Source organism: Larimichthys crocea, chromosome XIII (genome assembly GCF_000972845.2).
Source record: "Larimichthys crocea isolate SSNF chromosome XIII, L_crocea_2.0, whole genome shotgun sequence".
Classification (NCBI taxonomy): Eukaryota; Metazoa; Chordata; class Actinopteri; family Sciaenidae; genus Larimichthys; species Larimichthys crocea.
The window spans coordinates 9,879,428-9,896,280 of record NC_040023.1 but is presented as its reverse complement, the minus strand read 5'-3'; the positions used below and the strand labels follow the sequence as shown (position 1 = coordinate 9,896,280).

The following is a 16,853-nucleotide window of genomic DNA, read 5'->3' as shown; positions in this document are numbered from 1 at the left end:
ACAGAACTCTAATCAAAGGCTTGCAACTGTTTTGCGTCTTGTAGTTCAATACTAGTACTAGCACAATATTTACTGCTGGTGATTTGTACATGCATGCGAGTCTGCATACAGTATGCAGTGCAGTTCACTATTTGATGATTAAATATTAAAAGCCAGCATAAAAATGTGCTAAAGGCCATTTTTATTTAACTTTTACTGCCCAAAACACATAAAAACAAAGAGATAATTAATTTTATTATTATATTTTAAATATATATACTCAATGATGATGGTTTAATAATTCTATTTAGGTGTTTACCTATTTTTTGGGCCCTATTTTTTGGAATTGTCCTAACTTTTCCCACCCTATACGGCGCCCCCGTGTTGCAGAAAAGCAGTTTAAGATTAAAAAAAGAAAAAACAACGCTGACGTTCCTGGTATTGATTTAAAAAAAAAAAGTATTCTGTCTCTCCATTTGCATAATTATTCTTACTTTTATTAGAATTTTGCAAGCACTAAAGTGCTAATTAGCAGGTTTCAAAATAAGGTTACAAAGTGCTTCAGGGGCGAGCTACACTAATCTGTAAAAATAACCTCCCTGCTAATAGAATAATAGAATAATAGAATAAGGTGGTGGGCCACTTTCCATTAACATGTTGTGGTATTTTTATCCCCATACAAACATGTTAAATGTTTCATTCATATGGTAATTTATGCTGTGACTGTTGCTCTTTCTTTGGCCTACATCCACTGCTGTTAAGTCATTTTACATTTGTAGTTTTTTTCATTTATGAAAGCCTGTGCAGCAAACCTGAGCAACAGCTACTCCGGACTCCATCTCCCAGGTGGCATTGCGAGCGGTCTGTTTCTAGGTGTCTAGCAACAGCTACCAGCCCAGACAGCCGGCGGCAACGGGGAGCGGTATTTCTCGGTGTGTCTTTCCACGATTTATTCGCCGGGGTCGGGTATTTATAATTAAATAGTCGCTTGGCTTGTAAAAAAAACAACAAAAAAACAAAAAGAAACATAGTGGAAGCAACAACCCTGACCCCTGCACAGAGATATGAGCGGCAGCGGGCGGCCCAGGACCAGCTCGTTTGCTGAGCCGCCAGGTGTGCCGGGAACCGCCGCTGCTGCGTCCACCGGATCAGCCGCTGCCGTGGGGAGCAGCACAGGAAAGTCCGGGGTCCCGCAGGCCTCCGGCAGCAGCTCGTCGGGATGCTCGAACCTAAAGCTTGCCAGTGAGTACTAATTAGTCATATGTTAGATACATATTAGCGTCACTTTAATGTAAAAATAAAAATATATATCTGTGTTCTGTGTGAGAGGAAAGTCGTTATTGCCCCCCGTGTGGTGGTAGCATGCTAACTAGCTGCTAACGTTAGCCACTTGTTTTGTGTGTTAATAGTTCGCTGGTGTCAAACTGAGCCACGCCACGTCCACGCAGCGTCACGCCGGCTCACTTAATGAATAATTAGGGCTGTTAATGTGGAGTTGCATGCTGAGGAGATGTTTGAATTTCACTGTGGTCGGTGTGAGTGAGCAGGAAAAACGGGCTCTGTTGTTTCTTTGTGGCCAAGCTAGACTCAAAACACCTCCGGGTCCGGGTTTTTTAAAAAGGAGGAGGAGAGAGGTTCGGCTTCAGGTATCGGTCTGGATCACCTGGTGGAGAAGGGTCAAGGTGCGGGGAAAAAGTTGCCTTTTCACCACCAAGGTCACCTGTGGGGCAGAGGCTTAGCAGCAGGTGGCCGACGCCTGGAGCCTGCAAGTGATGCCGGGGAGGAGGTTTCCTCAGCCGGGGATGGAGTTATGTATGCCCCCCCCTTTATCACCGCAGTGACAGGTGTAAGCAGAGACGTGTGTTAATCCAAACCTTATCATCCAGCAGCAGGCAGTGGTGTGTGACTTTGATACTGGAGCTCCAGTGGGAGGTCATTTCCAGTTCAGACAGCCTGACCCTTGTTTCTTCAGGAGCCCTCCCAAAAAAAAGCCCAAATGTTGCCTTCAAGACACTCTTGGTGGGTGAGTGATGGACACGTCAGCAGGTTTGGAGTGCAGGATTAACCCAGATATTTGTGAGGCTGATGTGATTTGACATTTTAAAATTAAACTTAAGGATGTTGTGTTGCCATACCGACTCGGCGAGATGTCATTATGAGCAACAGTGGAAGATATGCGATGACGAAATGTTGAAGCTTTCCCTTTTTATCCTGCCCCAGAATGTGGTCGCGGACGTGAAACACACAGTGTGAACGTACGGCGAGAGTCGGTGTCATAGGAGGAGGCCGATGGCAAATGAGGTTCTGGTCCTGATGGACCGCAGTGACTGATTCAAAGAGTTTGTGTCCGGGTCAGCCACGATCTTTCCTGAGTTGCTCACATGCTTACAGCCCGGTGTATATACAGTGACACTTATAACATCTGCCGTCTCGAGGAGAGACCGACGAGCCCAGACATGTCAGAGAAAGCGCTGGAATAAAGAGTCGTCAGCGGACTGGAATGATCTTTAATCAACTATTTAAATGTGCATTTTTTTGCTGATGTCGACCATTTTCCACTGATCTTCATTACACTGAATTATTTTCCATTTTTTTTCTACGACGGCACCAGTTTTTATTTCGGCGTAGCGAATTAACTTGACGGGCTCGGGAGTCGACAGTGTCTTCGGCTGACACTTTTGGACTTGGTCCACAGTGAATTAGTGGGTTTTTGTATATTGTTAATATATTATAGCCGAGGGGATTTTAAAAATAGGACTCGCTGCCACAAAATCAGAAAACTTCCCCACATCCCCCGGTATAATTACCGCGGCTGCTGTGACAGTGTCCAAAGCAGTTGTTCCATTATTCACTGTCTGTGGAGCCGGTCCAGGATCCGTGTGTGGGTGACATCATCACGGCTTAAAGAGAAACGTTCATATTCTGCTGTGAAATACGACAGAAAACATGAATTCAAGGTGGATTTCACCTTTTAAACCGAGCAGCAGCCGTGTGAGGAATCATGGTCAACACCACAGAGACTTTTCTGATCGAAATCATGTGACCAACACAGAGATTATCTCGACTCTGCTGTTTGCTGTCCAGTCAAAACATATCGTAGATTTTATGTTGTATCAAAGAGGTCCAGGTCTTCATGAATGAGCTCAGTGCAGACTGCTGCTGCTGCTTCTAGTGATTCAGGATGTGAAGGCAGTAACTTCTCGAGCCTTTAACAAAACTTGATTCAAGTATAACGAGAGCTGGGAGAGACTTTTCTCTTCGAGACATTTGTGTCGGCGTCAAAAAATATCAGTCCAGAATCAAGAAAGTTTGGGACCAAAGACCAAAATGTGGCGATGATCTGCAGGTTGGCCTTTACTCCGAGGGCAAGAGGGGTCTGCATTAGGATCAGGGCCGACTATGCAGATGCTCAGAGCCACAACTGCTAGTTGCCGCCAACTCTCATGCAATGACCGTGAGACTCTCGCAATTATCCCTTTTTGAGGACGCGCCTGACAAACGGTTTCATTCTGTGTTTCTTCCGGCAGCAGCGCGGCGTCTCTACCCCCTCCTTGCTTAGGGCCGGCCCTGGTTAGGGTTATACATCTGCTGTTCTTGCGTTGGTCAGTGGAGCTCTTAAAATAATTTTTAAGCTGCGTCAGGCCGCGGCGAGCACATGGAGAAGTGGAAGTATGTTTTAAATTTGAGCGCGTCCCTCACTCACCTCCTCACCCAGGTCCAACTCCCACTGTCTCCTGATTTCTTCGAGCGATGGTGGAGAAATATTCCAGATAGTGTCGCATAAAGTGGAAGTTAAGCCTCTGTTGAAGAAGAGTCTGTTCTGTAAATCTGTTTTTGTTTGTGTCCACAGTTCCTTGGTGTAAATCAGAGCAGCTTCGATAAAGAGCCGTGGACGCGTGAGCAACAACAAACTCTGAACAATAGATACTTGATAGAAAGCTCACACTCACGCCAGAGGTTCTCCCCATAGAGTGACTGGCCTGGTTAGATTTTTGGAAGTTCTTGCTGCATTAAACTGCATATTAATAAGGTGAAGTTAATTCTCTTGAAGCTTGCTCTGAGTTCACGTCAGTGCAGTGTGTTTCTGTGTATGAAGACCAGACGTCAGCACAGGGGAATCTGCTTTTTAATGACATTTTTATATCTCATGTTACTATTTGAGTTTACGAACAACAAATAAATAGATATGAGGTGACACAGTTTGAAAAAAATCTCATGTTTTTGAGGGATTGTTTCCTCCCGGAGACTTGAGTTTCCTTCTGTAAATGTTCGGTGAATGACAGGAAGCAGAGTGTGACACGGCTGATATGGAAACGCTGAACTGAGACACAATGAACCGGCGATAAAACGACACACTGACATCGTCTTTTATTATGATAAATCATTGACCTCGAGAAGTCTGAAGTTGTTTTTCAGTGTTAAAAAAAAAAAGAGCTCCGATATCTTCAGCTGCACCGACCGACACATCAGCAAGAAGCATGTAAGAGGAGGAGCGACGTGGACAGTTGGCATAAACGTATCGTTTAACCAGCTGTCCTACTTTTAACCTGCAGACTGAGTGTGTGTGTGTGTGTGTCCATTCCTGTCTACAGGGTGAACCCAGTCATTGAGTTAGAGAACCCGGCGACCCGGTCACTCTGCAGGCCTCACAGTTTCAGCTGTAACAGATATCACCGCCGTGCCTATTGGATGACCACCACAGCGCCGAGGCTGAGAGGACAGTTTACTGTGTGTGTGGAGTGTGTGTGGACATGCAGTCCTGGCTGTATATCAATAAGTGCATTGTCCTGTTTGGTAAACAAAGCTTTACGTATGTGGACGTGGTGAGAGTGATCCAGCACGATGACGGCGACACGGCAAAGAGCTGCTCAATTATTGAACAGAGCAGCAGAGCAAAATGAAATTAGCATCAGCTGGATAGAAACAAAGAGAACTTGGAGACTCCTTGGAGTGCTGGGAAGAAATTATTGAAATAAAAATGGTAGTGGTCGATTCATCTCGTCTCCAGTGTTCGTTAGTCCTCCCCTTCAAATGTTCACACATGAACTGAAACCTTAACTTCTTAACTTTGTTAGTTCAACATCTTTACTGGCAACGTTAACTGTTTTAAAAAAAAAAAATTTAAACAATAAAAGTATTTGTTCGTCTTCCCCAGAAGATTCAGCCTCAGTTTTTCATTTTAGCTTCAGATTTAGTGAATTTCTGAACCTGCTGCAGATATTTATTATCTATTTAACCGTCGAACATTTAACACGAGCAGAACGTGAACCACAGTGTACGGCTGATCTTCAGTAAGTTCTCTTCCTGCCATGAGTAATGGTTAACGTTTTTAACAAATCCTAACTAGAAGTTCCTGTTAGACTGCTGAACAAAGCCGGATATTCCTTCTTATGTTAGAAAGTGGACAGTCGAGAGCTGACGGGGACAAAGGTCCGAGGCCGGACGCGAACTCAGAGACTTAAATGTGTCTCTCAGACTGAAGAAGTCATTTTATTCTAGTAAAATATGAGTGTGTTGTTGCGCTGATTAGAGCTGTACAGTGTTTTTTATCAGTATGACTGTTACCAGGCCGTCGTGTGTGTGTGTGTTTTTTTTCCACTGCAAACTGCTGAGAACAAACTGGAGCTGCTCCCTGAAAGACTCTGAGTCAACTCACAGTTTGTTAGTTAAGTTGCTGCATTTTGATTTATTTATTTATTTATTTGCAGCACACGACCTGACCACGAACTAACTGTGATGGAAGTAAAGAACGACTCGTTTCTGTTGTTTTGCTGCTGAAGTCCGCTTTACCACTTTTGTCCCAGACACTGGTGAAACCTCCGACTCTGCGCTCCGCTCAGATTTCATAACTGAACTACGAGCTTCTTTATTTCCTTCTGTGGAAATCTGTTTTCACATCAGCTGATGGAGGAAAAATATTACAACACAGGGCTGCACGATAATGGCCAAAATGATAATCACGTCGTGAGATCATCATTACTTATCCCGATTATTCATTTAAATAAACGCTGGCTGGTCAGTTCATCAGGTGAGCTGAACACTGACTGAAGAAAACCCTTCCCGTCGTGTTGATCCATTGATTTGAAGCACTGACTCAGAGACGAACCACAAACATGTGACCTGAACATTGTCCTGTTTATGAGACGAGGAGCTTTAATGGTTTTATCCTACCACAGACATGAACCATGAAGGAAGTTTCACATGTTTTAAAGCGTTCACAGACTGATTGATGTCTCGTACGTGAGTCTGTTATCAGGACAGAAAAAAAGCAGTTGGTCTATTTTTGGTTTCATTCCCAGTTTAATTAGTCTTGAGTGTCGTTAATATGCCGTTTCTCTCTGAGCCTTCGGAGGCTTCTTAAAGTTGACATCCATTCACTCGACCGTCATTAACCTAAATATGGAGCGAATAGACGGCGCAGATGTTAAGGCCGGGCTGCAGTGACTGTCCTGGGTCGAATGTCAGCGGTATCATCACATCTTGTAGAGAAGGAGCCGGAGGGACCACCGCCCGTTTTAATCCTCTTTATACCATCACAGTCAAACAATTACCAGATCGGCTGCCGTGACTCATAACTGCTGTGTTATTCTTCAGATTTCCTCGTTCTTACCCGTGTGAATCATAACGCTGTTATTTTATACCCCCTCACCGCATTCTGACCCTGTTCCTGTTTGTTTCCTAGGAGACAGCGGGAAGGTGACGACGGTCGTGGCCACTCCAGGTCAGGGACCGGACCGCCCACAGGAAGTCTCTTACACTGACATCAAGGTGAGCAAGGAAGAAGGACAACTTTACCACCACGTCTGCCACTCTAACCTTTTATCACCACAGTGGCCGCAATATATCCGCCTGGAGTCGACACGAATGTTGATCAATACCAGAGGCTCCGTAATTATTCAGCCAGGTGATGAGATTTATGGCTCGCTTTATAGCCTACTTTCCGTCTCATCTGGAAACGTGACATAATTGTGTCAGTCACAGTGAAATTACACGGGAGACCGCGAGACGCGTTCGTACCTCTGCGGCTCCTTCTGCTGGTTTCTTTTTTTTTTATCACGTCTGAGATTACTTAATGCCTCTTTAATAACGTGTAAACATATTTATCGTGATTTTTTTATCTCAGAGTCAACAGTGTTACGATACGGGCTTATCAGAACGGTTGTTAATTTTCCCACGTCTGCTGCAGTTATACAAGATCATAAACGCTTCATGTAGAAGTCTGCAGGAAGATTTCTGTGGGATTATTTTATTTATTCAATGATCTTGAAGATAAAATCTATCATAAGTCAGTAAATTCAACACATGCACTCATTTTTACTGGCTAATTTAATACCTGTATACACATTTTTAATTATTAATTTCTAATATTCCTGATTTATTTGTTTGTTTGATGAACAAACGTGACTTCTAGAAGTTTTTGTTTCAACTAAAATCCAAAATATTCAGTGTATTGTTATTAAGAGTCGGTGTGAGGTCTGAACATTTGTCAGTTTACTTGCTAACAGTTGCTATTAGCTGATTAACCGACCGAGCGATTAATCGACTAATCATTTCAGTCCACTAATGCCAAACTGATATATCGGTCGGCTGATATATTTTTAAAAGAGTTGTCGATAATTGATTCATTTTTCAATGTCAAAGTTTAAAACGGTGCGATCTCAGTACGACGTTAATAAAAATAAAGCATCTGCGATCGATTAACTCGGAAACAATCTCCTCCGTGTAGTTTCCATATAATCGCACAGCTCTGCTGCAGAGACAGAGAGAGAGAGAGACGTTATCCGGTGTTACACTGAATACGTGGACGCAGCGTTTTACAAGCGACAGCGAACACACCTGGTCGGGGAACACACCTGGATGTCTCTCGGTGCCGCGTTTGTTTGTTCCAGTTGGCTACGTCATTAACGGCAAGCGTCCTCCACACACGGCTCACCTGCTGCTGCTGCGAAAACAGAAACACACAGACAGCGAGAGAAAAACAGAAAGAGGACAGAGGGAAGCCTGTGTGTGTGTGTGTGTGTGTGTGTGTGTGTGTGTGTGTGTGTGTGTGTGTGTGTGTGTGTGTGTGTGTGGAAAGAAAAGCAAGGTGAACAGGTTAAAGACGTTTGTGAGTAAACATCAAACTGAGGTGTTGAATCAAGGCGAATCGTCAGGTGACAATAAGAAATAACGGACGAGAAATCTGCCGATCTGTTCAAATAAATTTAAAAAACGCTCCAGGTACAAAAGGAGAAGAAGTCTTTCTGTAGCAGCTCTCTGTGCCGGTTAAAAATCTGCTTTCCTTTGAGTTAAGTGTTGTTTTTTTTCTACTATATCTGCTATACTATAAAAATTATCTGTTGGTAATATATTGGTGTCGCTGTCACAAGTTTATCCAGCAAAGTGAGCTGTGATTGATTTAACTGTGGCAGCAGAGAGTGAGAGACATCACGGTAATGTCAGCTGGAGTTGGTTGACAGTGTATATTTGAAGTTATTTAACACGATACTGAATATTTAACTTAAATATTCTACAATATTTATGTCATTTAAAACAGGAAGCTCCGACTCTTCCCCCCCCCAAAACTAATATCACCATTTCCTGCTACTTTAAACAGGGAGCGTCAGTTCAGACACTGAACGTGAACAAAAACTAAAAAAATTATGACCGAGGTGATTTGAACTCCTGGACTGACGCAGATAAACTCAAATCTGCAGCACGTGTCTGTATCCGCTCTCCACCTGATGATCTGATGCTCATTGGACGGTTTCCTCTTTTCTTGCAGGTGATCGGCAACGGGTCGTTCGGTGTGGTGTACCAAGCTCGCCTCATCGACAGCCAAGAGATGGTGGCCATCAAGAAGGTTCTGCAGGATAAGAGGTTCAAGGTAGAGCATTTTCCTTTTATCTGTTCTGGGGTCAGGAGTTTGCCTCCCACGTGTTTCTGTTCGACAGTCATTAAGTTTTGATATAAACTCGTGTGTGTGTGTGTAAAGGTTTCTCTGTCTTTTAAACTCTTCTCATGCTCGCTTTGTTGTCTCGATTTCCCGCCTACACTCGTGTCGTCTCCTCGTCTCTTTGCAGAATCGAGAGCTACAGATCATGAGGAAGCTGGATCACTGCAACATCGTCAGACTACGTTACTTCTTCTACTCCAGCGGCGAGAAGGTACAGCGTGTTTTTGTGCTTTCGGGAAGGAAACAAAAAATCAAATGTCGTCAAATAAACTTTTTGCAAAGTCGCCACATTCACGCGCTTTTATCTCACGGTGCCACCGCTTCAGGAGATTTCAGTAAAACAGAGGAAACGCTGTGTGCACATAAAAGATAAGATTAAAAGAAAAAAGGGAAGCAATCCATTTCTTGGACTGACAAATATAGAAACACTTCATGGTTTAATGCTGCAGAAATAAATGACTGGAAACAAGATTCTGTGTTTTTAATCACTGACAGTCACAGCAGGCAGGGCGTGTAAACTGTATTAAATCATACTTTGATTTGTTTCTCTTCGTGCCCGGTGCTGTGCAGAAAGATGAAGTGTATCTCAACCTGGTGCTGGACTTTGTCCCCGAGACGGTCTACAGGGTTGCCAGGCATTTTAACAAGGCCAAGAGCATCATTCCTATCATATATGTGAAGGTAACCGTCTTCTTTTTGTTGATTTGTTCCTCTAACACAGTTACACAAAGCACCACGTTGTCTTTTTGTTTGTTTGCCGTTGCACAGAGCTCATTCCTTTTGTTGTTCTTTTGTTGCCACGTCCTCAGGTGTACATGTACCAGTTGTTTCGCAGCCTGGCTTATATCCATTCCCAGGGCGTTTGTCACAGAGACATCAAGCCCCAAAACCTGCTCGTCGACCCAGAAACTGCCATCCTCAAGCTGTGTGACTTCGGCAGGTGAGCCGCATGAACAGATGGAACTCTCCCAACAGAGATCAGAGATTTAACAGCAGAGAAATCAAGTTTCCGTGAACTGAGCCGAGCTTTGTCTTTTCTCTGAAGTAACCGTTTCAAACAGACCGCTGGTATTAAAGAAGATAACATAACAGTTCACACTTTTCATCCTCTGACCAACAAACCGTCTTTTGCTACGACCTCGTTTGATTTCGTCTCTTGTGTTTCCTCAGCGCCAAGCAGCTGATCCGCGGCGAACCCAACGTGTCGTATATCTGCTCGCGGTACTACCGCGCCCCTGAGCTCATTTTCGGTGCCACAGACTACACGGCAAACATCGACATCTGGTCAGCGGGCTGCGTACTGGCCGAGCTGCTGCTCGGACAGCCCATATTCCCCGGTGACAGCGGGGTGGACCAACTCGTAGAGATTATAAAGGCGAGTGTCTCTCTTTGTTGAGCGTAAGCGTCACTTGTTTTTCCTGTTTTCGGTGGAGATTATCCCAGCAGGAGAGGCTTGTTTGTTTGTGCGGAGATATTGTGAGTGTGCTGGCATCATAAAAGGCTGAGAGAATAATCCCGGTCAATCACACGCCTCCTCCTGCGTCTGTTTTCAGGTGCTGGGAACCCCGACGAGGGAACAGATCCGAGAGATGAACCCAAACTACACAGAATTCAAGTTCCCTCAAATCAAAGCTCATCCATGGACCAAGGTAAGTAAACAGACGCCTGTGTAGAATGAGTCCTTGTGTCCTGGAAATGAGAAAGAAAACATCTTAATGTTTATCACATTTACTTGTGAGTTTCATGACATTCAGCTTGTAATATGGGACTTCATTTGTACATTTTTGTGTGTGGGAGCTCTGCAAATGTTTTCACTTTCTGCATGCAGACACAAAGCTGCAATCTAGTCAGGAATCTGTTGCAAAAGGTGACACATTATACACGTTTATTAGAACAAAAGAAGCGGATACCTGTGGACCTGCTGTTGCCCACACAGTCTATTTAAATCTGCGAGTTGAAGTGCTTCAATGTCCTCCTGAGAGTCGATTAACCTCGACTCCTTGAGAGCGCAGAGCCGACGTTAAACCGAGAGAAGTGGCGCCTTCAGCGTTTACTACACAGCGCAGAGCTTTGAGGATGAAGCTGACAGTTTATGGGTGTTTCTTCATGGGTTTTTTTTTGCCTTTTTAAAATGAAGCTGTCGTTCCTTCAGGTGTTTAAGCCTCGCACCCCTCCAGAAGCCATCACTCTCTGCTCCCGGCTGCTGGAGTACACGCCGGCCTCGCGGTTCTCCCCTCTAGAGGCCTGTTCGCACGCCTTCTTCGACGAGCTGCGCCAGCCCAACACACGACTGCCCAGCGGCCGAGAACTGCCCATGCTCTTCAACTTCAGCCCCACAGGTACGCACGCTCAGCGTCACGCCATCTGTGAAGCTCGACACAATCGGCCGTTGTTTCTCGGCTTCTTTTGGGAGCGACGCTGCGACCTCGAAGGAGGTGTAATCAACGCGGTGTACACTGTCCTATTGTGCGACACTGTCCTCTGGATGTATGACTCATCATTAAATAAAAACTCTTCTCTTTTTTTATTTCCTGCAGAGCTGTCAATCCAGCCCCAGCTGAACTCGACCCTCATTCCTCCTCACGCTCGCTCTCATACAGCTGCTTCCGCCCACGGTGGGAAACTCTTCTCTTTCTGTCGTTATGCTGGCGTAAATGTAAATGTCATGGTTTTGTGGTGGCTGGAAATCGCACAGTTCAGCGTGAAGTGAAAACCACCTTAACACATTTTGGATTTTGTTTTTATGAACTCATAATGAAGTGACAGAACTTAGCAACAGAAAACTATTAAGTGTCAAAAAGGCAAATTTTGTTTCAGTTCTAATTCTGGGCTGGAGATTAAAAATCATCGTTCTAAAATGACTTTTTTCCTACGTTAAACTCTGCTGTTGCACAGATGAATAGTCTTGAGTTTTAAATTATTATTCGATCCATGAATAAATAAATAAAAATCAACATTAAACACCGACAATATAGAATAATTTCCAAACAGTCATCTGAGGATGTTTTTGCTGAATCCAGAGTAATCTAGGAGAAGGAAGTGACTTCAAATAAAGATTCAGTTCAGCTCATTTTTCCACCCATCATCTCGTCCTTCTCGCTCTGAGCACACGGCACGACAGAAGTTCTTATCAGCCTGTTTACAGACCAGAGATCTGTGTCAGCAGAGTAATGACTGCTTTTGGACACAAGATGGCAGCATTAGACATGAAATCCAGTTATGTAAAATACTGTGACAGCTCTCAGAGTATAAATAAAAATACACCCTGAATATTAAAGAGGAGACCCCGAATATAATATAAAGTTTTTGGACAGTCACTCTGTGTCCTCTGTGTTCATGAAGCAGTGTTAGCTCAGGAGTTGTTTACCGTGTTGTGCGATCTGTTTTTAGTTCAGTCCAAGCAGAAGATCGTATCTTGAAGCCTTTTCTCTCCTCAAAGTTCAACATCTTATGAAAAGGTTTCTCGTATGTTTTCGGGCATGACTCTGACCTGAAATGTTGTGAATACATAACTGAGCCCTCGGGTCAGAACCGTCTTTGCTGACTCTCTGTCTGTCTCCTCTTCTGTCCTTCAGATGGTACCGGTTCAGACTCATCTCAACACAGTTCAGTACCCGGATCTCTTAACAGCATCTGAAGCAGCCTCTGCACCTGCCTGCCTGCCTGCCAGCCTCACCCTTACCTCAGACACACACACACACACACACACACACACACACACACATCTTGCTTTCCTCCATGCTGCTTGCTCTCTCTCCTCTTAGATGATCTGTTTTTTGTACAGTAAATGCATCGAACAAACAAACAAATAGTTCTTTAGCTGCCGGGGTCGAAACTACGGCAGGAGATTGTTACACACACACACACACACACACACACACACACACACACACAGAGTTTCGCTGCTGCTCGGGTGGTTCGTGAAGGTTCAATAGTCGGGGCTGGTCCTCTGTAATATAACCTTTTTTTTTAATCAACATTTCTCTTTTCTTTATATTTGTGTTTATTTATTTGACTAATTTACAGAATCACGTGATCGCAACATTTTCATTTGTTTTTATATTCTTCAGTGTTTTGTTTTTTTTGCATCCCTGTTAGTAAAGGGGTGACTGTACACTGCCTGACCAGAAGAACTGGCCCAGAATAGGTCGTCAGGGTAAAACGGAAACATTTTATTCTACTCAGGACGGGAGAGCGAACGCAGACAGACAGCCACATTATTTCACCAACCAGCCTGATGTTTTTAAATCCAACATGTTTCCTTTAACCTGCTCATGTGGCGGGGCAGAGCAGAAAAAACTCTTCAGCATCAAGTAGCAGTTATTAGCTTTTGGTTGGAGGTGTAGCGGATCGCCTCTTACTTGATTCATGATCAGTGGCTGCTTCTATACAGACTGGACTGGTAACGAGCTCCTGCTTCTCGTATCTGTTTGTTTCCTGTTCGAGAGTTCTGCGTCGTAAAAGAGCAAAATATTCCTCTAAAAACACATTTCCGTATTAATATAAGTAAGATCTCACAGATTTTTAAACTGAGCAGAGCGGAGGTGTTAATGTGTTCACCCAGAGGAATATTACCTCACCTTAAAAACGAGCTGAGACCTTATAAATGTCACACAGAAAAAGAGCCTTTGAAAATCGATCCTGCCAACTAGTTAGTCTGTTTAACTCATGATTATTTGAAACCACCAGGATGCCGCAGTTTTAGATTGTTACAGCAGCAACAAACCTAAGCGCTCCCTCTGATTCCTGAATTAGACGCGGATATTGACGCTTGTCTAATAAAGTAGAGCCCAATCTGCATTAAAAATAATCTCATTGACTCCCGTTACACCACGTCAATGACGACCTGCACGAGTTTCACTTGTGCTTCAGGTGTCAGCGGAGGAAACAGCCGTGCTCAGAAACGTCTTAAAGGTTTTTTTCCACTGAAGTTTTATTGTTTTAAATCGATCTTTTAATTTTGAGCTTTAAAAAACTAAACAAAAAACTTTAATTGAGCGATTTTAGGCACCACGGTCATGACGTGAGAAGATGACGCTGTTTGGGTGCTTTTAAAAAAAGAGAAATGATTCATTTTAAAGTGATGAAACGTGGTAAATATACTTTGAACTCTGATAGTTCCAGCACACAGTAGGCTGCTTATGCCAGCTTCGCTTCCTGATATTAGACGAGAATATTATAACAATGTCTCTCTGAAACCTGTAAGATCCTCGCAGATTAAACATAAACATGACATCAAATCAAAAAGTCATTTTTTAGTGGAACTCCCGTTCATGTCCTCGTGTCGGTGTCGTCCTGTCAGCAGAGAAACTAACGGTGGCTGGGCCGGGGATCTTTTTTATTAGACTTGACGGGCGGGATGCTTCGTGTAAATTTATTTATTTATTGTCGGCCATCGCAGAGGAGTCATGAAAACTGTACGTCCATCGGTAGAAATAAATGTTCTCTGAGTTTGTAGAGGAAGACGTAGAAACTGAATAACTCTGAGGACGGACGGGGGGGCTCAATGTGAATATGAACTTCTGTCGTGTGCTCTTGTACTTCTATCTTTGTGAGGACTCAGAGAATACACACACACATACACACACTCACACACAGTCGACATCCTCTCAAGTATAGAAGTACACAACAAACCTGTGTGTGTGTGTGATTGTGTGTCTGTGATTGTGTGTCTGGCCATATTCCAACCTGCAGTCTGAACAGCCAGCCAGTGTTTTAGGGATTAGAGCAGTCGACATACAGATTTTTAGTCAGTGCAGACCACTTGAAAGTTTGTAGTATAGTATATTTGATACTATTGTACCATGCCTCCACCTGCTGTTTTTAACTGCAGCCACCTTTTCATTTGAATCCCACCGCACTCGGCACATTCACATCGATTTCATTACGAGGAGAGCGGAGAGCATTTTTTCATCTTCCTCCCAGCTAACCTTCTTCTCCTCCTTCTCCTCCTCCTGCTCCTCCTCTCAGTCCACGTTCTGCTTCTGTTTGATTACCTCTGCGGGGTGTGTCACACTCAGAGCTGTCATGGCTATGAAAAGGTGTGGAGGAAAAAAAGCTGCACCCGGCGTGAGGAATCAAACACAGCTGATTATTCTCCTCCTCCTCCTCCTCCTCCTCCTCCTCCTCCTCCTCGTCACTCTCCGTCTCTTGTCGCACATGTAAATATCACTGATTTTTATTTTCCTCTTTTTACTTTTTATTACAGAGTTGTTTATATCTTATTTCCCTCATCACGCCGATGAAGCAGTCTTAGTTTGTGCATTTTTTTTTTTTTTTTTTTAAATAAGTTTCTTTTTTTCACAATTCAAAATGTAAATACTGCAAAGGAGAAAAAAAAAAATCAGCCTATTCCTCATGTTTGTCGATCTCTCTCTCTCTCTCTCTCTCTTTCTCCGTCTGTTTGTAGTCCAGTGAAAGTTGTTAACGGCGCTGAAGTCCTCTGCGCCTGATCGTTTGAACATTTCCACGGTTCTGTTCCAAAATGTTGGAAACTTTGGGTGACTGAAAAATCACGTGACCTCTCTTAAAAAATCTGAACTGAGGCCTGACGGGTTTGCTCATCTGACAGCAGTGCTCTTCAATCTGACACATGGCGGTCGAGCTGTAAATGTCTGAAACGGTCACCATGACATTTGAAGTAGCTTTTTGTTTTATTTTATTTTCTTAAAGCACCTTAATGGAAGTTTCTGACTCACTTTGAACAGGCTGCAGGTTTCCACAAGAGGGAGCTGCTCTCTCCTCCCCGTGCCAATTCCAGTAAATCATATTATTATTTTATTGTTTTTTATCTTTGGTTATCTCCTACTGTGCAATTAAACAATCACCCCACAGTAAACGAGAGCACAGAGGACACACAATCAAACTCACATGCTGACAAAGGTTTTCAAGCTAAAAGAAACTCCAGATATAAAATATTAAAAAAAAACCTCGATCAGAGATGACTCAGCAACTTCAAACACAGACATCACACTCGTCTTTTTCTTCCTCGCACCTCATCGTTCTCGTTTTGGAACAGAACTTTGTGTGTGCGTGTGTCGTGACAGATTGCAATATATAAATTACTGTGCAGTATTGATTAAAGAATGACTCCGCTCCGGTCGCACTGACTGACTCGATCATGGTGGCACGTGTTGGCGTTTTTGTATTACGCGCTGTACGGCGTGCAGAGCTGCTGCTAATGATCACACACAGACGTTTGTGTTGTGACTGCAGACAGAGCCACCCGTCAGCTGTGTGTGTGTGTGTGTGACTTTTTGTTTTTAAACTCAGCCGTGTGTCACTTTTATTTAATTTTTTTTTAACTGTGTCCTTCTGACCTGGTGGACGGTGATGTGACAGAGTCATGGAGGCTTAGACGTAGAAAGAGAGAGAAAGAAACACGAATCTGTCTGTCTCTGTTCTGTGTGTATGATATGAACTCATTTACTGTAATAAAGTGATGAAACTGTGTTCAGACTGTGTGTGCTCTTTCTGTTTCAAGTTTTAAACTGGCTTTGAGTTCAGTCTATGACGTCTAATCCTCTAACCTTTATGTTTATTCTGGCAATCTTGACCTCGCCTCTCCTGGATTAGAGGCTGACCAGAGTTTGTGCATTATTTGTGAGAGCATTGGAGAATATCCGTGTCCTACTGTACCTGCTGATCTCTGAGGTTTAAATCGAGTTTTATAACCAGGCCACGTCTTGAATTCATCACCTCATCCGTTCACTCCCTCTTTAACTCTGCTCCACCTCGAAACCCTCCTTTCCTTTTTCTTCTTCCTCTCTTTCATTCAGACACAGGAACCATCAGGTCTGACAGTTCTCCGCACTCAGAGTCTCATCTCCTTCCTGGTTCCCTCATCTTCCCATTGCCAGGCAACACCGGTCAACCTCCGAACTCCTCCATCAACCAATGACGCTGATTTCTCCTCTGATCCCTCGACCTTCATCCCTCC

At 43.7% G+C, this 16,853-nt stretch overlaps 1 protein-coding gene across 1 annotated transcript; it reads left to right on the top strand.

The window, feature by feature from the left end:
* The first annotated feature begins 788 nt into the window (after positions 1-788).
* On the top strand, positions 789-16,366 carry LOC104931591 (glycogen synthase kinase-3 beta). Its single transcript, XM_010746636.3, has 11 exons — positions 789-1,221; positions 6,662-6,747; positions 8,744-8,845; positions 9,042-9,125; positions 9,485-9,595; positions 9,724-9,854; positions 10,085-10,289; positions 10,468-10,563; positions 11,067-11,253; positions 11,452-11,529; positions 12,490-16,366. Exons 1-11 carry the CDS (start codon positions 1,044-1,046, stop codon positions 12,549-12,551), a joined length of 1,320 nt encoding a protein of 439 aa, XP_010744938.1. The 5' UTR covers positions 789-1,043; the 3' UTR covers positions 12,552-16,366.
* The last annotated feature ends 487 nt before the right edge of the window (positions 16,367-16,853 follow it).